This window comes from Glycine soja, chromosome 11 (genome assembly GCF_004193775.1).
Source record: "Glycine soja cultivar W05 chromosome 11, ASM419377v2, whole genome shotgun sequence".
NCBI classification, from domain to species: Eukaryota; Viridiplantae; Streptophyta; class Magnoliopsida; order Fabales; family Fabaceae; genus Glycine; species Glycine soja.
In genome coordinates this window covers 49,050,269-49,072,502 of record NC_041012.1, presented here as the reverse complement: position 1 = coordinate 49,072,502, position 22,234 = coordinate 49,050,269, and the positions used below count along the sequence as shown (strand labels likewise).

Below are 22,234 nucleotides of genomic sequence, written 5' to 3'. Positions count from 1 at the left end.
CCTTTCCGACATATCCTTGACTTGGACACCAAAGGCAAAAGAGAGAGAATAAATATCACAATCATAGAGGGGGAAAAACAAAAGACAAAAATTGGAAGAAAAAAAAAAGGGAAATGAAATTTAAATTATAAAAAATAAAACAGTGAACAACAAATAATTATTTTTTAATCATATAATAAGTATAAATATTTATCTATTTTATCAATATAATTAATTTTTTTAGGTGAATTTTGGTCAGAAAATTTGACTCACTATATTTATTGAATCTCTTCCCCCAAATGCATTTTTTTTCATCTATAACTTGATACCTTTTTAACAAATCCAAGTTCAATTAATTTCATGAATGAATGTTGATATTTAGTTATGAATTTATTTTAGTCATATGAAAAAGAAAAGTCCTAGGTGGGGGCAAAAAGAAAAAAGAAAAAAAAAAACAGAAAATGATGGAATGACGGAATTGGTAAAATGGCATGAAAATGGAAAAAATAAAAGGTGGTTCCGCAGCGAGCGAGGGCTTTTTAGTTTTTTCAATTTCTGTCAGTCCACCCTCTCTCTTTCTCTATCTCTCACCTCGCAAACTGTTTCTCTCTCTAGATCAACCGTAACACAACTGAATTCTTCTTCTTCCTCTCCTCTTCCGTTTTTCCGTTCGTGTTTCCGCAATTTGGAGCTGAAGATCAACCACCGCTCAAATTCGCGTTTGGATCCGATCGAATCCGCAATCCCAATCGAGTTTCGGCGGGATCTGAAGAGAAAGAGACGAGAGGGATCTGCGAGCGCCATAGGCGATGGCGATGTCGGGGATGCGAGGACTCTCCGTGTTCATAAGCGATATTCGCAATTGCCAGAACAAGGAGCAGGAGAGGCTCCGCGTTGACAAGGAACTCGGCAACATTCGCACGCGCTTTAAAAACGAGAAGGTTCGCTTAGGGTTTCTCTTTTTCCTTTCAGCTTCTTTGTTAACTTCAATTGCCACTTCCTGTTGTTGTTTTTTTCACCATTTCTCGCGCATTCTGTTGCTCGAATTTGATTTTTCCCGAACTCTGTTGTTTGTTGTCACTCTGAGGCAGTGGAAACCTAGGAAAATTGAAATCGGTGACTTGTTCATAGCATTGGGATTGATGTTTAAAATTGATAGAGGAAAATTAGGTATATAGCGGGCCTTGAATGTTGAAATGAGTAGGACTTGAGCGGGTTTGTGATGCGTGACCTTGGATTTGCACTGGTTTACTACTGCGTAAAAAGCGAAGGTTCTCATGATAACTTGTGTGTTGATGAGTTTGTGGAAAAAACAGCAATGAGCTAAAATTTCAGAGGATATAGAGTGTTCTGTACAGTTTGGTATCCGTTATTGGTTGAGCTTTCAATTATTCTGTTCTGTTCACTTCTAGTTCTAGTGTCCCTTTGGCTGCGATATTGAAGATAACGTAGAATGGCAGCTGGTATCAATTGATTTAACAGCTCACGAGTAGATATTTATGTAATAGAAGGCAACTCCTTTTCAGTTTGAACAGATTCGGTAGATTAAATATGTTAAAAATAGCATAATTTCTTTCTGACCTTACTTCCGGTGGCCATACTGCTTCCAGTGCAAAGAATGCATTGGAAGCTATATAATGATACATAAAACAAAAAGAAAAAAAAAATCCCTTAGGAAAATGGTTCCCTGAGATATTTGTGTTCAGACAACATTGTGTTTTATACCTTCTAAAGATGCATCTATATTCCTGAGTAAATTTCAGTATGTTCTGTATATGGCCTTGGCCTTGCATTCTGACAGATAAAATTTGGCAGTGTATGAAATCAAGTAATAATATGGTATGTGGATTAGTCTAGATTTGTCTCCACAAGGATTATAACTAATTACTTACTACACTTGGCTTTATTTTTATATGGAAGAAATTGAAATACAAAGCATGAATTAAATACTGAAAAGCTATAATGAAAATGCAAAATGCTCCATGGTCGTAAGTTAGAGAGTATTAGTAAGCGTGCAATATTGAATACATTAGGGATCCAATTTCATTTGTTTTTTTCAACTAGTATTTAGTATTCCAGTTTTAACTAAGACCTAATATATCAATTTATGGACAGATTCCCTTGATTAACTAATACTCATTTTTTTGCTGCATCAATCCTCTTTAGTTCCTAAAACCCAATTAATTCCGGAACTTGAATTTTAAGAAGAAAAAAGACATTGATGATTTATAGAGTCTCAGTGACTCACAATAAATCCCGCTCACCACTATTCCTAGAAAATTAATGATTATGGCATTTTTCACATGGTCTAAGACTCTAAGTCATGTACAAATTATCCAGTTTCCTACGCAACCCCACTCAATCAAGATTATAAATGGTCAATTCAGAATCAATAACTTTAACACTCAGTAGGAATCCAAATAAATCATCATTCAAACCAAGCTGCCTTCATGCCAGCAGAAAATTATTCATCATAAATATGGAAGAAAAAAAATAAAACTTTAAAGTTACACCATTCTTGATTGCATTTTTTCCCTTGGAACTTTCTATTCTTCTAATCTAAAGCACAAATTCCCTCTATGCAAGATCCCCGTCTGACAACTCTCCTACTCTCTCAAAATCTCCTCTATTTTTATTTATAAATTAGATCTAGGAGTCACGTTTTCCTGATCTGTTTTGGTCTTCTAATCCTTAGGCCTTCAGCTCCTTGATTTTCTGATAAGGAGATGGTTTATTTGATTCTCTCCAATATGAACTTTAGAGATTTGAATAACATTTTGAGATTAAGTAAAATCTCTTTACTTCTCCTTCTTCATACTATCTCCAATATTTATCCAAATATTCTGGAATATACATGAAAAATCAAATCAAACATGAAAATATACATAAGACTAACTAACATTATGTGCATTGTTGCAGCACATCACTTTCTTAGCTCAAGAATAGCTATAGCTATTAACATACATTTAAGATGTAATTCATTTGTGTGTTTGAGACTTTGGTTCAACTCATACAGTCACACACATATCTGTATGTTTCCAAAAATGTGTGGCTCTGAATACCATTTTGTTTCAGAAATTGATGATCCATGATTCCCTGGATTGCAATGTCAAGAATTTCTTTTATTGACTAGTAAACTAATATATCTTTTTTACCTTTGGTTCTATCTTTAGGCTTTGACTCCATATGAGAAAAAGAAATATGTTTGGAAAATGCTTTACATATATATGCTTGGATATGATGTGGATTTTGGTCACATGGAAGCTGTTTCTCTTATATCTGCCCCAAAGTATCCTGAAAAACAGGTATTTTGTTCTCCTTCATGACACCTTTTTATAATGATTTGTTTCTCTCTCTCTCTCTCTCTCTCTCTCTCAATATATTACTTTATTCTGGTGAAGTATTTCAGTTTCAGTTCATTTACATACCTAGCAGAGAAAATATCTATAGACTGTGAAGAAGTAATTCTAATATTGCCATAAATGACTGCAGGTTGGGTACATTGTAACATCAAGTTTGCTTAATGAAAATCATGACTTTCTCAGGTTGGCTATAAATACAGTGCGCAATGATATCATTGGTCGTAATGAAACCTTCCAGTGTCTAGCATTGACTATGGTATGGTAATGGAAAAAACTTAAACTGCCATCCTTTCCTAGACTTGCTCTTCATATTAATCATTTAAGAATTATGTATACTACCCTGTTTCTCTTAGTATCGTAAAAGTGCTAACAAGAAGTCTTGGAAATTTTTATCCATTTGGATGACTTTGTCTTTTGTACATTGTACCATCCTCTGTTAATTATGTGTCATGAAAAACTTTTACTTGGTAATATGGACTTGCAATCATAAATTGATAAAATGTCCACATTAGAATTTGGATGACTCTTATGTTCTTTTCTTTGCCATTATGGTTCCCATGCATGTGAATTAAAGGGTCTTACTTTGAATATATTTTCTAAAGTTCTTGTAGATGCTAATGTGTGCATTTAGTAAATTATGGAAGTTGACAAGTCTTGGTACTTTGTTTCTTTCCTTGGAAAACAAATCTTTTCCTTTGAGTCGCTGCCACCATGTTATGTCTTCTATCTTGTAGGTTGGAAATATTGGTGGGAGAGAATTTGCTGAGTCCTTAGCACCTGATGTACAGAAGTTGTTGGTAAGAAATTATTGCATTAGCATTAAATAGGTGGCTTGATTGGAAAAATATTGATGTTAACTGCATTTTGTGATCTAGATATCGAGCAGCTGCAGACCACTTGTTAGAAAAAAAGCCGCATTGTGTTTGCTGCGACTGTACAGGAAAAATCCTGATGTTGTCAATGTAGATGGATGGTAAATTTGAATGTAATTTTGCTTGTATACACTTTTTTTCTTTATTGTTTTCCTTCAAATGCATCTTATTAGTCCTTTTTTACCTTAAGGGCGGATCGGATGGCACAACTTCTGGATGAACGAGACCTTGGTGTTTTGACATCTTCTATGAGTCTTCTTGTTGCATTAGTATCAAACAACCATGAGGCATATTGGAGTTGTCTTCCTAAGTGTATCAAAATTTTAGAACGGCTTGCTAGGAACCAGGATATCCCACAAGAATACACTTACTACGGTATCCCATCTCCCTGGCTTCAGGTTTGTGAATTTTTCTTTTCATCAAATATATTTCTGTATTGGCTTGGGTTTTAGGAAGATTTTTGAATGCTACTCTTACAGCTTGCTTTTATTGAGAACCAAAAGTGTTGAACTAAATTTTTTCTTATCCAGCAAGTTAACCTTTTTTAGTGTTTAACAATTTTTGCTTAATGTAGGTCAAAACAATGAGGGCTCTTCAATATTTTCCTACCATTGAAGATCCTAATGCAAGAAGGTCATTGTTTGAGGTTTGTAATATCAAATTGACACATCCAAAAAAAAAAAAATAGTTAACAAATTTTAGTGAGCCTTGATTAATCATTTCAGGTCTTACAAAGGATACTGATGGGGACTGATGTTGTAAAAAATGTGAACAAAAATAATGCATCCCATGCCGTTCTTTTTGAAGCTCTTGCTCTGGTATGTTTATTGCACCATACTATATTGAAAATGAAAAACAACATTTTCATTCTTTGCATTTCTCATTATAGATGACAGTGTCATGTATGTGTAAATATTAGTATGATGACAGTGTCATGCTTTTTGGGTTGATCATTCACGGGTCGATCACAGGCCGCTTACACCCCCTATTTGCTGAGCTGTCTTCATTTCTATCTATACATCTGCATGCATTTGGTGGTGGTGTTGTATATGGTATACATTCGGTGGGTTCTGTAATTGTCCTTAATTGCTGCTATATTGTTATTGATATATGGATGATTCTTCATATAGAGATGTGAGCAGTGAATTTGGTGGCTGTGTTATTCTCTCCCTCCCCCCTTCTCCCAATTTACATACAAGGGATTTTTTTCCTCACAATCAGATGTAGCAGTTATACTCTCTATTCTGATTGCTATATTCAGGTGATGCATCTTGATGCTGAAAAAGAGATGATGTCTCAATGTGTGGCTCTTCTTGGAAAATTTATTGCTGTCCGTGAACCAAACATTCGATATCTTGGCTTGGTAAGTCGGGGGGCATACTTGATTAATCCATATTTCTCTTTTCTTGTTCTTTTATTTCTGTTTGAAGGAGGGACAAGGATTGCATGCCCAATTTCTGCAGTAGATTTCATTATCATAGTAGAAGGCTTGGTGGTGGTGGTGGTTGTCATAATGCAATGTCCCAGTTCATAACATATATGCTATTATGGTGCAGGAGAATATGACAAGAATGTTGATGGTTACTGATGTACAAGATATCATTAAAAGACATCAAGCTCAGATTATTACCTCATTGAAGGATCCTGACATCAGGTTACATTTGCTATCCTATATGTTGACATCATTGATCCTGTATATATCATCACTAAATTATTTTCATGCAGAACCCAGCCTTTACTTATTGGTAACATATAAGTGTACATGTATGTATAAAATTGGGGCAATTAAGGATAGGATGCCCATTCATTGATTTACTCTCAACACTCCTCCTGACCCTTGTTAAAAATTTAAGTCGACTTAAGAGCAGAAAGATTATTTTCTTTTGAAGATCTTGGTTTTTATTTTTATGTTTTACTGTGTTGTTAATAAGTGGGTTATAATTTATGTTTTTTTTTTTTGCAAAAATGCAACTTATAAGAGAAAGTTGATACTGTTTACTAAAGTAGTTTCCCTTTGAAAGTTTTAGAAGTGCATTAAAATGCAAGGTTGATACAGAGCAAATTCCTTTGTTCTCAATGGCAATTTTTATTAAATCTAATATTTTTACCTGCATTGATTTACAAGCAGTATTCGGAGGCGTGCTCTAGATTTGCTTTATGGCATGTGTGATGTTTCAAATGCAAAGGATATAGTTGAAGAACTACTGCAGGTATAGAGCTAGGTCCGAACTAATTCATGCAATTTGAAAATCTCATTAAAGTAAACCCTACCCCCTTCCCAACAGCAACCTCATGGAACAATAAACAAAATAAAGAAAATGAACCAGCTATTACCTGGATACACAAAATGATTAGTTTGCAATTCCAACTTTTTTGTAGTATCTCAGCACAGCGGAGTTTGCAATGCGTGAGGAATTGTCACTTAAAGCAGCTATTCTTGCTGAGAAGTTTGCACCAGACCTTTCATGGTAATGCAATAGACCCTACTAGAAAAATAATAGAATAATATTGTTTCTTATTTAGTGTTTTGAACTTTTGATGTGTTCTTTCATCTTTTTCTGTAGCTTGTTTTCTTTTACTTCTATTTTGTGGATGACCTGTGCTCAATTTTTGCACTTGACTCTTTTGTCATGAAATTTCTACTTGTGAAAAAGACAATATAACTATAAAATTCAAAATATCAGCCAGCCTGTCTAATGTCAAAATCAGAATTTTTTATGGCAAAAATATGCTATACTTTATGAATGTGAGATGAAAATCAATAATTTCCAACATTTTCTGCAACTGTGAAGGATTGCAAGATTTTGTTTATCTAATTGTTCAGTATCTGTAGAAGGGAATCAATAGACCTGTCACGCCATATTTCAGTACAAAAAATACCCTTGATATTTGATCAGAACTTATTGTTGATTTAATATGTACACTGATATCATGCCATCCCTTTTATACAGGTATGTTGACGTGATTCTTCAATTAATTGACAAGGCCGGAGATTTTGTTAGCGATGACATATGGTTTCGGGTGGTTCAGTTTGTTACAAACAATGAAGACTTACAGGTGTGTTTGAAACTTGTAGTGACTATGATACTGCTTCCTATTTTACACATCATTCACAAGGCATTTTCTGTCTTTCTCAGCCTTATGCTGCAGCAAAAGCTCGAGAATATCTTGACAAACCTGCTATACATGAGACAATGGTTAAGGTTTGTGTGTTTCTACTCATGCTACTAATTTGTACGGACCATATTTCTATTAAATGCCACTTATTGATGATGGCTTCTAAACTGTAAAATGTGTGAGAAATATTTAATCATATTAGAGCAAAACAGTGACATCTTCGCTAAGTGGTCCATTTACGTTGAAATTTCATAATCTCTTACGAAGTATGAAGAATGTCAATAAGTATTTCTTTATGTTATTATGGATTTTATTTAATATTTTACTTTATATTGATTCATTCACGAATAACAATTACTAAATAATTTATAACTTGATTTGGTAACTATGAAATAGCATTTGCTTGATTTTGTTTCATGTGAATACACTTCAACAGGTCAGTGCATATATACTTGGAGAGTTTGGACACCTTCTAGCAAGACGACCTGGATGCAGTCCGAAGGAACTATTTAGCATTATACATGAGAAGCTTCCTACTGTATCGTAAGGGGAATCACACCCTACCTCATATATTTCATAGTTGAAATGCATTTTTTCCTAGATACCTTACTAGAGGTGCTTTATTTTCAGGACTTCTACTATTTCTATTCTTTTGTCAACATATGCTAAAATTCTGATGCACAGTCAACCACCAGACCCTGAATTACAGAATCAAATATGGACAATATTTAAGAAGTGAGATTTTACCTCTGCAATGTTCAATTTCTATTATTATGAATTTTTTCTATGGTTTTTTATGATGTCATAGGTTCTTCTAATCCATTTGCTCATCTTTAGATATGAAAGCTCAATTGAAGTCGAAATACAGCAAAGATCTGTTGAATATTTTGCATTGAGTAGAAAAGGTGCAGCTCTAATGGATATATTGGCCGAAATGCCTAAATTCCCTGAACGACAGGTTTTCTTGCAATATTGATTCAGAGACAACTTATTTGAAATTTGCATAATCACTTCGATAATCTATGGTATAGCACTCATGGATTTATACTCTTTTTCAAATTCAGTCTGCATTGATCAAAAAGGCTGAAGACACTGAAGTCGATACAGCGGAACTAAGTGCTATAAAGTTACGAGCTCAGCAGCAATCCCAAACATCAAATGCTTTGGTTGTAACAGGCCAAAGTCATGCTAATGGAACTCCACCTGTTGGCCAACTTAGCCTTGTAAAGGTGCCCAGCATGAGTAGCAATGCGGTTAGTTGATCCCTCCACTTCGTGTATCTTTTTCACTACATCATTTTGGTCAACATTATAGCATCTTGAACCATATATTGGTTCATCTTTTTGCTTCTTAGTTTGACACCTACTTTTCTAAACAGGATGAGGCAGATCAAAGATTATCCCAGGAAAATGGGACTTTGAGTAAAGTAGATTCTCAACCTCCCTCTGCAGATCTCCTTGGTGATCTCTTGGGTCCACTTGCTATTGAAGGCCCTCCCGGTATCAGTGTCCACCCTCAGCCAAGCTCCAATTCAGGATTGGAAGGAACTGTAGTTGAAGCCACGGCCATAGTACCTGCTGGAGAACAGGCCAATTCTGTGCAGGTACATTGTTTTTGTTTATATATATAGGATAGTTTTGGAGAATAGATGGTTTGATATTTATTTATGAGGGTGAATGAGAGTATTTATATTAGCTAACCAAAACGGATGGGAATAGAGTCAAATCAAAATAAGGATATTGATGCTGACCAATTTCATTGACTTGGTCTGTTCAAAATTTCCAGCCACAACTCAGGCCATTGGGCTCTTAACATGTGATGTAGTAAAACCTTAAAGTACCCAAATAAGTAATGAAGTCTTTTTCTTAACCTGATCTGCCAAGTGCTAACTGAATGCTACTGCAAAATTCCATTTGAATATTATTTTTCTTATATTTCCTAAATCTTATTTTATTTAGGCATGATTATTATTGATGATGAACCACATTGTTACACAAAACTTTCTTGAACAAATACAAATTTAGACCATGTAACAGGTCACTTTTTGACTAGACTGTGTTCTCCATTGTTCTACAAAATAACTTGTGGGCATTGGAATATAATTTGCACCTTTTGCATGTGCAGCCAATTGGAAATATTGCTGAAAGATTTCATGCTTTGTGCATGAAGGATAGTGGTGTTCTATATGAGGATCCTTATATTCAGGTATTTCTTCATTTTTTTCTAATATTCTCTATTTTTTGTTTTAATTTTGGTCATGTATATTTGCTGTTTAAACTTGTGTTCCTAGATTTTATATATATATATATATTTTGCACAGATTGGCATTAAAGCAGAATGGAGAGCTCATCAAGGGCATCTTGTTCTTTTCTTGGGAAACAAGAATACTTCTCCTCTTGTCTCTGTTCAAGCTTTAATATTGCATCCCACGCATTTGAAGATGGAGCTGTCTCTAGTACCAGAAACTATACCTCCCCGGGCACAAGTGAGAATTCATTTGTTACTGTTTGTTGCTTTTAAATATTGTTAATTGTTAACAAGCTTACATTTTCCCTCTTTTGATTGCATAGGTGCAATGCCCACTTGAGGTCATTAATCTCCACCCAAGCAGGGATGTTGCCGTTCTTGACTTCTCCTACAAGTTTGGTAACAATATGGTACGTAAATTTAAACTTATGTTTTATTTGTCTAATTTCAAAAATCCTGATCGAGTTGAGAAGCTCAAATCTTAAATGTTAGAAAAAAAAATCATTTTATCTATTAGTACCAAATTTGGCTCCAAGTTACATGCATCACCGTATTAGTCCTTTAAAAATGCATCACCATATTAGTCCTTTCAAAATGCATCAGTACATTAGTCCTAAAATTTCAGTTATTAAATTAGTCCTTCAAAGATTCTTTTGCCACCAATTTAGTCCTCTAAACATTTTGTTACCCAATTAGTCCTTCTAAATTGAGTGAGAAGGGACTTTAACCCCCTCCCCCCCCCATTTCCCTCCAACCAAATACTATTTTAATTAACTTATATTTATCTATGTTGCTTCACAGGTCAATGTCAAGCTTCGCCTACCTGCTGTCCTAAATAAATTTCTTCAGCCTATAACTATATCTGCTGAAGAGTTTTTCCCTCAATGGAGATCACTTCCTGGACCACCTTTGAAACTTCAAGAAGTGGTACGTATTCTGCATTATGTACATGGTGAACTTTGGGTTTATTTTGTGGCAAATATGTTATTTCTTTGATGGCTTGTTATTTCTGATCATGCAATCATAGATTCATCTTTCCTGTTGGTTTTGCAGGTTAGAGGTGTTAGACCACTTCCACTGCTCGAAATGGCAAACTTATTCAACAGTTTCCATTTGACAGTTTGCCCAGGGCTTGTATGATATTGAAGTCCCTTTTTCTTTTTTTGATTATTTTCCCTGACATTCTTTAACCACTAATTTATATATTGTTTCTGCTGTCTTTCTGCTTTAGGATCCCAATCCAAACAATCTTGTTGCAAGTACAACATTTTATTCAGAAAGTACAAGGGCAATGCTTTGTTTAGTAAGTACATGTGTTGAACTACATATCTTGCATCCTAGTCCCTACAAATAGTATGGTTGAGACTTGTTAAATGATCTATAAGATAAAAGGGAGGCGAAATGGAGGCAGCATTTTTCACCTGCTTCAAGATCATATTAATCAAATTGTTGCTGTCTGCATTGGTTTTTCATAAAGAACCTCCTTGAAAGGACATGGATGGTATAGGGTTTTTTGTTTACCTCCTACGGAAGCATTAGCAGTTTGGCGTTGCCGCTGTATTACTTGTTTGTCATTTTTAAACTCTTGTTGTATTAGGTTTTCTGCCTGTTATTATTTATTAAATTGATGATAACATTAGTTGAAGCTTTTTGTAGTTGATAACATTTTTAAACTTGTTTTTTTTTTTTTTTTGTGAATGATGATGTGCAGGCAAGAATTGAAACAGACCCAGCAGACCGAACCCAGCTGCGAATGACGGTTGCTTCAGGGGACCCAACACTAACATTTGAGTATGTGACTGATTAGTTTTCTATTTAAAGGATGCCATCAACAGATTCTACAGCTTTTGCTGATCATTCTTGTATTGGTTTGCAGGCTGAAGGAGTTCATCAAGGACCAATTAGTCAGCATTCCCACCGCAGCAACCCATGTACCAACACAACCAGCTCCAACATCTCCACCAGTGGCCCAACCAGGCAGTGCTCCCACAGCATTGACGGATCCTGGGGCAATGCTGGCTGCTCTTTTATGACAATGTAGAGGTGTTCATTAATTATTACACATTTGTAAACCTGATTATCTATACAGCCTAACCCATGTTCCTCTCAAGCTAGCGAGGGTGAGGTGGATAGACAAAATCATGATGCAAGGGCTGGCGGAATTATGAGTGAGCAGCTGAGTGTTTGAGCAGGGATTTCTGGGTTGGTGGGCATTTTTGAGATTCTTTCTGCACAAAGTGATTGTCCTTTAAACGAGATTTTATACATTAGTTGGGCGAGGGTTTTCAGTTTTCTCATATTTTTCCCCTTCCCAGTTTCACTTTACTGAATTGTTTGTGGTGCACCTGATAGCATGTAAGATATTTGCCTTTGATAGAAACAATTGTAAGTTTGAAATTGTTATTTTGACATTATATACAATAATAGCTTGTGGAGTAAGGACATACGCATTTTTGCTATCAAATGCTTTCTAGGGTTCAAACTTCAAAGTCAAGTTATTGACTTTATTGTCTATGAAAAAAGTTTAGTTAATGTCTATGAATTTTTTTTTATTTTATGGCTATATTAAACTTGAGTCGACTACGTGGGTGTGATGTGGAGCATGCTAAAGCAAATTTATTGAAAATTCACAAATGTTTAATTATATTTTTTATAACCTTAATCTAAATTCTTTCAATTAATAAATTAAGCCATTATCTTGTCATAATCTTTCACCGAAATTTACATTTGAGAAGGAAATAAGCTTTTAGAAATTTTGAACTCATTTAATAACGATATATGAAGGATTTAAAAACTTGAAATTAAGATATTATAATTAATGGAATTCAAACAAGGTTTAAAATCATTTAATTATTTTAATTGGTGAAAATTGAATTAAAAAAATTTAAACAAGTCATAGAAAGACTTGGTCATAACAAATAGAAAATTGAAATGTTAAATTTTCAAATGAATTTAAGACTAAAATCACACATTCACAGTACTACAAAGACAAAATGTAATTATGGTATCAATAAACTCATGATAAACACTTCATTCACAAATGCCTATATTCTTTAGTATTCAAGCAGAACCATGAGAACGGTGTATGTAATCCTGAAGCACCTAGGGAGTGAATATTAAGCCGAAAGAAAGCGCTTGTAAGCGTATAAAGAATAACTTTTGGTGGGGCCAAGGAGGAAAGGGGGGCTCACTAGGCATCTCAGCTTGATCTAAGATCCGAGGTGAAGGTTTCAATTTTGATTGACCTCCAAAAGAATGTGATCTAATATATACAAATAATTGAGTCAGATAAGCAACATAAAAAAACTGCCTATCACCATTGATCGGAGCATTTTTCGATGAATCCAGCATTAGAAGTGGAGATGGGAGGGAGAATGCAACAGGGAGTAAAAACCAATATGGCTCCAGAGCATTCAACCATTCTGTCCGCAGGCTGGAAACATGTCCAAGTCATCATTACTCAAACACAATCTATCAGTGGCAGGAAAGCCGCAATCTGCAGGTGCCAATTAACCTCTGAAAGCGCACAGTATACATTGTGGCAATGGATTCAACTCGCATATACCTGAACCAATCAATGCACGCATACTGAGCCAGCTTGTATGATTAATGCTGAAATTGAGAGTCAGTTTGTATGCTCTCACCATCCCCGGAAATGACCGCATCCCTCAACACCACCATACCCAAGAGAACTCTCACTGAACAATAGGATGACAAACAAAACTGCTATCGCCATTCCCGGCAATCACCACATCTCCAACTACCAAGCCGAGATGGTGATTCAACCCAAGGTGAACAATGGCTGTGAATCCAAATCCCACAAATCTGACAAGAGAGATCAGGGGCCGGTTCCTTTTGTGAACATTGCCGACATTTATTAACATTTCCTTGTAACGAATTTGTAGATCCACAGTTGGATGCTAAATTAACAGTCCCACATTCTTCAGGAACACCTAATGTACAAGAATTTTTCAAATACCCTGAGAAGTCCCCAGATGCATTGGCTTCCTCAAATTGACTATTATCATCTGAGTGGAGCAGTTCAGTCAGAGAGAAGTAGGTATTAGGTTCAAAATCCACCAATTCATCAAAATTTACAATTTCAGAGTTATTCAGAAGATTGCAGTCAGCAGAGCCATATTCTACAGGTGATAAATCTTTTACAGATTTGGACACCATTGCATTGCTTGTTGAAAACTCAGCATGAAGATTACCTATAAAAGAACCATTATTCTCCCCCTCCCATTTAGGTAATTTCGGAAGCCCTGGACCAGAGACAGTATTACCTGCATCATCTGCATCTAACTGGAGTTCTGTAATCAGCTCAACACTTGAAAGGGAGAAAAACAGAGGATCATTGTCTTGTCTAGAGACATCCCCTGTAGGATAGATAAGAGTTGCAGGCTCACATGTTCTCGTGTCGATAGGTGTACCGGAATCAGAATATGCCCCAAAGTGCTCTTTCTTTGAAGCCCTTGTGAGCAACTTCTTGCCCCCTTGCATCATGTACAAATCAGAGTAAGGACACACAGGCGACTTTATCCTGCGGCACTTGCAACATTTGAAGCCCAGCACGTCAAAAAGTTTGGACTCTTCAAGTTCAACAGCTTCAGCATGATACCAATCTGTAAAACTCAGAAATTAGATAAATAAAGGGTAAGCAGTTGAAAATGTTATCATTTATTAACTGAATAAAAAACTTACGTTTGCATGTTTCACAGCAAATATACATTAGATCAGATCTATATGGTTTATGGCACAAACGACAAACAGGATCCAGTTGAGGCAGGCCTGAACCTTCCTTTAGAAGAATGTTCTTGAGCCTGAAATCAAAGCCTGTATCTTCATTATTCTTCTTTTTCCATATAATACCCCAAGAGCAACTTCTGCTACGGCCTTTTGTTTCCAAAGGGAAATCAGAAGCAACTCGTTTCATGTCAAGTCGACTATTCTTTGTCTTAGCAGACATCAATCCTTGACCATCACCATTAGGCCTTGGCCCCTTCAGAACTGCCGAAGTGCTACGTTCTTGTCCTTGTAAAAGTAAGGGACTAGTTGGAGATTCATAACAGGACTGTTTTTGAGTAAGTAATTTGGCATGATGACATTGTTTGCATGTGGCCAAGAACTCAACTTCTTCACATGTAGAGACTGTCGAACTCACGGAACACCCCATGTGACAATAACCTATGCCCATATGAAATAAAACATTAAACCAATATATGTACAAAGTCAAACAAAATTAAAGGGTGAGCTACAAAAAAAATACAAACCAAATAAACCCCATACCACATTAACCAAAAAAAAAATGGAGTACTATTTAAAAACCCTTGCAAAGGGGAAGAAACTTTATGTACGGGCATTCATGTGTATTTATTCAATGGAATGGGATGACTATTTTATGAGAAACTGAAAATATCTCATTTAAAAAAAAAACAAAAAAATTTCATGACAGCATACTGAAGTAAGTGAAAGGATGCTGGATCAAGCAAAGGGTTACCTTCACAAGCACTGCACTTGAGAGCATTCCTGAAATTAAACCAAGAGAAAAACTGTGGCCTTAGAAAGAACTGGAGTAGAGAGAAAAGAAGCAATAGCATATAAACACGAGAATAAAACAGTAACCAAGTAAAAGTAATTACCCAATTAAAACACCCAGCTGACATACAGAGCATGATAACATGTCCAACTTGTCTCTCTTGCAGGTAAGGTAAAAAAATATGTCCTTGTAGGTAGCTGTCAACCGCCTTTTGTGCATATGAGATGTAATATGCATGTACTCTTTCTCAGATAGCACTTTTCCATTACGTACTTCATACTCTTTTAACAAATATAAAGGAATGCGTGTTTCAGAAAACCAATATTTTTCCATTCCTTCGGGACCTTGCTCTATTTCAGCATTTTTCATTACCCGAGAAGGAAGATGTTTCTGGATTCCAAAGGCTACTCTGTACAAAAATTTTCCCTCTGCAAATTTTTTATCACGAATATTTGCATTCCTAAAAGCAGAAGCTTCAGTATCTTGACCTTTCACATCCAGGAGGTTATGCTCAGGACGAATCAGATCACTCCATCTGATATGAAAATCTAGATATCGGACCTGATGCAAATAATCAGGTATCATCAAGTTATTGCCAAATCCAACATGCTGATGCAAAAAAAAAATGCTAATGCAGAAAACAAAACTATTATAATAAATAAGAGGAAACCTGAAGTGCCAGCTGAGATGCATTCCTACTCATTTGAACTGCAGCTCTCCAAACTAGCTGCCTGCTTCTTTTAGGAATCTCAGAGCCATCAGCATAGAATATACCCGAAATTTTCCTCAAACCACCTGTAGCCCACAACAGTCAATGCTTGTGCTTTAATTCTCATACAAATTTAAATTACTTCAAAACAATTGGCAAATAGTTGTCAGCAGGAAGGAACGGACTGGATGTCATTCAAATAAAACTACATAGCAGGATTTGTAGATGCAACTCAATTATGTCAATTTCAAGTTTGATAGACACAATATTTCTTGAACTCCTGCTTTTTGACTTGAAATCTCGTGGTAAATAAATATTAATTATATGTAATATTTATTGTTTAAATATATTACTACATTTAGAAATTAACAATAATTTTCAAAAAGGATATGTATTTCTAATTTTTTAGGATTAAACAAAAGGATTAGCAAATAAAAGTGTTAATGCTACAACCAGTCCATAAATTGTTAAAGCGTCCATATTTAAACACTAAAATTTTAAAGAGAATGACCAATTGGTGTGACTTGGGAAAAAGTTTTCCATTTCTTCATGGTTAATCAAAAATTGATTAAACATGCATCAATCCAATTTAGCTAATAATCTGCTTCCAATTGAGAATGGTATATTATTTACTTAAAGAATACCTTGGCGGGCTCCTTTTTTTACCATGGATTTTGGCAAAACAGCTTTCTGAAATACAGATTTGGTAAATTTCCCACCATGCCACCATGCAAAATTTTCCTGACAACCACCAACTGTAACTTTATTGATAGATAACTGTTTCTTACGCTTCCCACAAGTTGCACGTTTTTGTGTTGTTCCAAGAGTACATGTAGCACTTTGCATTGTAGAAAATTCAGCCAACCAATCATCCATCAACTTCACCCAGTCTCCACAAAAAGCAATTGTTCGAATGTTCTCCTCAAGCTGAAAATGACAATTTCATTAACCAATGAAAAGCAAATGATTTACAAATCTGCACATTTAACAAGTGCAACAAATGCAAGCAATAGTCCAGACATTAAAAACTAATAAATCTCCTTGGTTCAAAAATAACAACCACTCACTTTGAGTAAAAGGGGCTTTATATCACTAAATGATTTGGCTCGTTCAACTTGTTTACGCCAATGCTTTCTATAACATTCACTCAGAAAGGGTCCAACTATTAAGCCACGTAAACTTTCCTCCATATACATAACATATGTTGCAATGCTAGGGATGATTCCTTCTCCACTCCTTACAGGAGCAAGACCAGAAAGGATTTTCATTGCACTTTTGGTGGCACTTATAGCAGCATGATTTAACATGCATCCTTTCTTGCTTGAAACAGAGGCTTTGCAAGAAATGCACCAGCCACACCTCTCTCTTGGAACCTCCACAAGCTTCTTTTCAGAACTTGGCCAAAAGAAGCGTGAAGCTGTTTGGGAGAATGCTTTTGCTAGCAAATAAGTGTTTCCAGATGTTGCTTTCCCCAAGTTGCCAGACACATGACCCTCTGATCTAGAATCCTCTGAAGAAAGAACAGCCAGGTTAGCAGCAGCAGACGCAGCAACATCACCATGCATATAGTAATTAATATATGACTGTGGTTTATAGGAGCAACCCATGTACACAAAATCATTAGTTAAACTGCCTTTGCACTTTCCAAAACCAGATTGGTCGCCTTTAGTTTGCAAAGACAAATTCATAGGCAACCCTACGTCATTTGCGTGCCCATAATTATTAAATTGTCTGCTTACCAAGGAGCACTTGACAGGGCTTACTGCAGCTGACCTATTAACAGAATTTTGGCACTTTGGGTCAGAGTGATGATGGTTAACAGTTGAAACAGTCGAATCCATTGCAGTTTCCTCATTAAGCTTCAGATTCACAGTAGTTCTTGCATTGCCACTGCTTCCAGGAGCAGGACTTCGAGTTGTAACCAATGAAGCATCAAGAGATGGCACCAAATTATCACCACAAATCCCATTCCCAAACATTAAACTGTATTCTTCCTTCACCGAACTAACAGCTTTATGCTCTTCTTCGACCATAGGAGTTAGTCTACTGACACAAATGGGTAAGAACTTTTCTGAAATATTCCAATATTCTAACATCGCCATGCAAATACCATTGTATATAGGTCTATGTTGCTCAGATGCATAAAGGACTTGGAGAACTCTAGGTATGTCATTCTGATTGTAGTATTTAAGACAAAAGCCATCACTGTTGACATTGAGCCTGCAGTCATAAAAGATCACAAAATCAAAACTCAAAGTTTCAAGTGCATCTATAGTGAGAACTGATAATGATAGCAAAAAGGAAAACAGAAATAAAAAGCTAAAGCACAAATTCAAAGTAGCACCAGAATCATCCAGCATAACAAATGAAGGAGTGGAAGAAACACAAAAGAAGTTAAACATACACCAGTAAGTGGTTGCAAGTACTCATGAAAACTTGCCCATACAAATCCTTTCCGAATACTTCAGCCCCTTTAAGTGATGTTCCCCGTGCAATAGTAGGCCCAATCATATCTATTTTGCACTCCGGACAATACCATGCCCCTTCTGGTATATGCATCTTCATCACACCAATACACCTTGAATGATAAACAGCAGGACAACCATCACAACAAAGCAAGGTCCCATCCATGCCACACAAGCGACATTCATCTCCATTGCCATCAACATCATCCTCCTCAGCATTCAATTCTGAAACATACTTCTTAGTTTCAGCATCCTTGCAGGCAGTAGTTTTGGAATATCTTGGATGGACTCTTCTAGGCCCATTTTCAGCAGGAAGGCAATCTTCATTATCATGATCAATCCCAACCTCTGATTCTTCACGCATGTTCATTTCAGCTTTTAGCTCCTCAGACGCCAAAACTTCATCACAGAGAATTTGCAATATCGTCAATTTCCTACTTGCAGGCAATAAATAATACTCGCCATAAAAGATTTCGTCATAAAATCCTTTCCACTCAGGTCCTTTTGTGTATCCAAAAATTGCTAAATACTGAAACACAAAAACAGGCCAAGTCAAAGCATCAACCAAACTCCAATCACTGCACCTGAAAAGGAAATTACATATTCCAATTAATATCTTTTTTCAACATAAAAAAGTCTCATAAATCGAAAAATACTAGGGCATATTAAAAAAATGCTACAAATAGGTGAATATAACAGATGTAATGTCCTCTAAAAAAATTAGTCAACAGATTAAACAACACGTTTAGTTGCTTCAAAAAATTTCTACAACACTCGACCTATTCGCTCAAAAGCACGCATAACATGGCTCCAGTGTTTTTGGACTCTAAATAAAGCCAGCCATATGCTCCACTAAGCTCGCGAGAATGAAAAATGAAAATGGAAACATAATAGAACAGTTTGTTTTTTCCACCAGTCAAATCAAATCGAACATGACACATACTGATACATAAAATTTCCACACAACGGTCTGTAACACGGTAAGCATGATTAAAGATATATGAGATAAAGCTGCAGCAGGAGTAAAGCTAACTACAAACCTCAGGTAGCAACAGTAAACTCTAATTCTAATTTCAAATCAGAAAACAGTACCAAAAACTTAAATTGCACCTAAGTTTTTGTCCTAAAACTAAATCAAATGCAAAAACAAAAAATCGAAATAAAAAGAAAAGTAAGAGAAGTAAGCACCTAAGGCATTTTGTTGCAGGCCGCGAGCCATCTGGTGAAATGTTTTCAAGGTGACGTTTCAAAACACGCATCAGCGAAACGTGAATTGCATCAAGCAACGCATTCGAAACTTTACAGTTCAAAGCACCAACAAACTCGTCCAAAGTAAACGGACTAAGAAACAGGCGAATGCTAAACGATCTTAAAAATCCGTAAACCGAAAAGAGATTCAAAACACACGGTTCCGGCACGCCAATTGTTCCGGAAGACGGCGGCAGCATCAGCGGCGACGGTATCGCCTTTTCCGGCATTTCCGCACCGGAACTCGAATCCCTGGCCTCATCATCATCCGTCTCAGCTCGTTCCTCTTCATTGTCAACCGATAATTCACCTTGCAATTCGCTCGAACCTTTCTCCGGTTCCTCTGCTGTGATCTTCGGCAACACCGATTCCTCCAATTCAACCTTCCTCCGAATCAAATCGTCGTCGAAATAACTATCAAGGAGAAGTATCCTACGAATCTCGTTGCTATCTAAATCCTCGAAACCGCCACTCTCATATACGACTCTGTACAGTCCACTAACATAACGCGCGACTTTGCCTAGAAGAACCGTGTTTCTTCGAAACTCTTTTAGCACGTATCGTCCAATCAATGCAACCGGCGTCGTCTTCTTTGCCTCGGGAAGCGTTTTCGCGTCACCAGTGACGGTTGCTTCGTCTTCTCTCCTCCGTTTGCGTGGGCGGCCCCTGGATCTCACGACAGGAGGTTCCATCGTCGAATCAGAGGGAGAATGAAGAGTCTCTCAGTGGTTTTTCAGAGAGATTTTGGAGTTTGGAGAAAGGTTTAGGGTTTGTTGAGATCGTGCGAAGTTTATAGAGAGTGTGGGGGGGGGGTGGGTGAGGATTGAGGGGGAGAGGTTAGGGTTGTGCGAGATAAAAAGGTGGGAGAAGAGAGGGAAAACTTAGCTAGTGATGACGAAGAGTTTTGTTGTGGTTATCTCACTCGAGCGACCGAGTTGCCGACTCCACCCGGGCGAGTCTATTGCACTTTTTGAGAGGAAATTGCACGTTTTTTATTTTATTTTTAATTTTCAAATGATATTATGGATATCTCTAAAAAAAATGATACTAAGGATAAAAAAAATCATTATCTGGGTAATTCTTGCTACTAAAAACTAGTAGTAGTAGTGGATTTGGTGAATGTCGTATTTCGGGTAAATAAAATTATAGAACAAAGAAACTTCTCAAACAAAGCAAAAAACTAGTGTTTCAATTTAGGCACATGAAACTTTTTATTTTATTCAATTAAAAATTATTATAGATAATTTTTTTTGACATATAAAATATATATTTAAATTTATGATAAATAATTTATCTATGGTACTTATTAAAAAATGAAATTCAGTTATAGATAAAGATGAAAATGATAATACAAAGAGATAGATGAATTAGCAAAAAAGAAGAGATAAATGATTAAAAAATAAAAAAGATAAAAAGGGAACAATTGAGATAGTAAAAAAAATTGAGTTAGTTACCAAAGTCAAATTAAATTTTAAACTAAAATTATGAAGTATTTTGAAAGGATAAAATATTAAAAAAATCATGTTTAATATGCGATATTAAGATAAGATACATGGATCAATGAGGGTGAAAAAAAAACTTATAAAAATGCTTTCATTAAGAGATTAGATTTAAAATATATGAGTAGATATTAAAACATGCCATATATTATTAATTAGAATTCACAGTTTGAGGAATAAAATTTTGTTTGTTACATTTTTTTCATAAAATAATAACTTCTTTTGTGAATATAATTATTTTTACAAAGTTTCCATACATTTATATCAGTTTTCGAAATAATTTAAAATATGATTACAATCATAAGCTATTTTAAAATAGTTTATGATTTTTATTTAAAAACATATTGATAGTCGTTTTTTAATTAATTGTTGTGGGCTTTATTTGATAATGGAAAAGTTTGAGATGTTGCGTGGTTTTCAACTTTTATGTCTGTTTGAGAAATAAAGGAGTAACAATGAAAATGAGTTAACTAATAACAGATGTAGAGTAGTATAGATGATTATTTTGACTAATTAGAATATTGTGGAATTGCTTGAGTTATGGAAATTTTGCTTTTAAGATAATGTGTTTTTCATCATGTATGTTGTTAGTCTATAAATAAATTAGATGCATGTGTTTTTTTATTGAAATTTTAATATATTATAAACATGTTTTCTTTTTCTTTAATCTTATATTTTTCTTTAGAATTTGCAAACAAGGCAAATGGGAAACAAAAGTGATAATAAGATGGTTAATGTTTTATCTCTAATTGCAGTTAGTAATTTTTTATACCATGTGAAAAAGTGGGTTTGAGCTTAATTCAACCCTACAAAATTAGCTTGTAAGACGAAGATTGCTCTCCACTTATATCGTTTATCTCACCACTATCTTTATTTGATGTAAGACTTCAACATGCTTCATTTTTTCTCATGACTACCTGTCATGTGGGACTCTCAACATACCTCTTTATTTAGGTGTGACTACATGGTCAAACTCTAACTCCACCATAATAACCACAAGAAGCTCTATTACAACCATAGAAAGCAAAAAAAAAAAAAATCTATCATAACAAGGACAACAACCTAAGTATACATGAATAAGACAAATAGTGTTAGATTTTTTTTATGATTGGCCACATTTTATTGAGGGAAAAAAATAGGATTATTTATAAGTATTTTCAAACATCATATGCAACAAATAGTGTTTTTTATGAAACC

The 22,234-nt window shown here is 35.4% G+C and overlaps 2 protein-coding genes across 2 annotated transcripts; one reads left to right on the top strand and one right to left on the bottom strand.

Moving 5' to 3' along the window:
• Positions 1-525: 525 nt before the first annotated feature.
• On the top strand, positions 526-12,115 carry LOC114375283 (AP-2 complex subunit alpha-1-like). The gene is made up of 27 exons (XM_028333062.1): positions 526-920; positions 3,153-3,284; positions 3,472-3,597; positions 4,076-4,138; positions 4,217-4,314; positions 4,404-4,611; positions 4,788-4,859; positions 4,939-5,031; positions 5,475-5,576; positions 5,770-5,867; positions 6,342-6,423; positions 6,593-6,681; positions 7,165-7,270; positions 7,351-7,416; positions 7,767-7,873; positions 7,961-8,065; positions 8,168-8,288; positions 8,395-8,583; positions 8,709-8,933; positions 9,455-9,535; positions 9,651-9,815; positions 9,901-9,987; positions 10,379-10,504; positions 10,631-10,711; positions 10,809-10,880; positions 11,289-11,368; positions 11,454-12,115. The coding sequence occupies exons 1-27, from the start codon at positions 789-791 to the stop codon at positions 11,608-11,610; spliced, it is 3,063 nt and encodes a 1,020-aa protein (XP_028188863.1). The 5' UTR covers positions 526-788; the 3' UTR covers positions 11,611-12,115.
• Positions 12,116-12,553: 438 nt separating this feature from the next.
• On the bottom strand, positions 12,554-20,468 carry LOC114373579 (DDT domain-containing protein PTM-like). The gene is made up of 9 exons (XM_028331071.1): positions 19,479-20,468; positions 18,230-18,874; positions 16,893-18,045; positions 16,470-16,752; positions 15,787-15,911; positions 15,220-15,677; positions 15,078-15,106; positions 14,282-14,764; positions 12,554-14,202 (listed from the first exon to the last, which is right to left on the bottom strand). The coding sequence occupies exons 1-9, from the start codon at positions 20,228-20,230 to the stop codon at positions 13,304-13,306; spliced, it is 4,827 nt and encodes a 1,608-aa protein (XP_028186872.1). The 5' UTR covers positions 20,231-20,468; the 3' UTR covers positions 12,554-13,303.
• Between the last annotated feature and the right edge of the window lie 1,766 nt (positions 20,469-22,234).

Bases quoted from the DNA above. Each gene is read 5' to 3' on its own strand.
- LOC114375283 (XM_028333062.1), top strand. From the start codon at position 789: ATGGCGATGTCGGGGATGCGAGGACTCTCCGTGTTCATAAGCGATATT. The intron at 7,271-7,350 runs GTGTGTTTGAAA...TGTCTTTCTCAG, and splicing joins CAAACAATGAAGACTTACAG to CCTTATGCTGCAGCAAAAGC. The intron at 9,988-10,378 runs GTACGTAAATTT...GTTGCTTCACAG, and splicing joins ACAAGTTTGGTAACAATATG to GTCAATGTCAAGCTTCGCCT.
- LOC114373579 (XM_028331071.1), bottom strand. From the start codon at position 20,230: ATGGAACCTCCTGTCGTGAGATCCAGGGGCCGCCCACGCAAACGGAGG. The intron at 15,107-15,219 runs GTAATTACTTTT...GTTTAATTTCAG, and splicing joins CAGCTGGGTGTTTTAATTGG to GAATGCTCTCAAGTGCAGTG. The intron at 14,203-14,281 runs GTAAGTTTTTTA...TGAGTTTTACAG, and splicing joins TTGCTGTGAAACATGCAAAC to ATTGGTATCATGCTGAAGCT.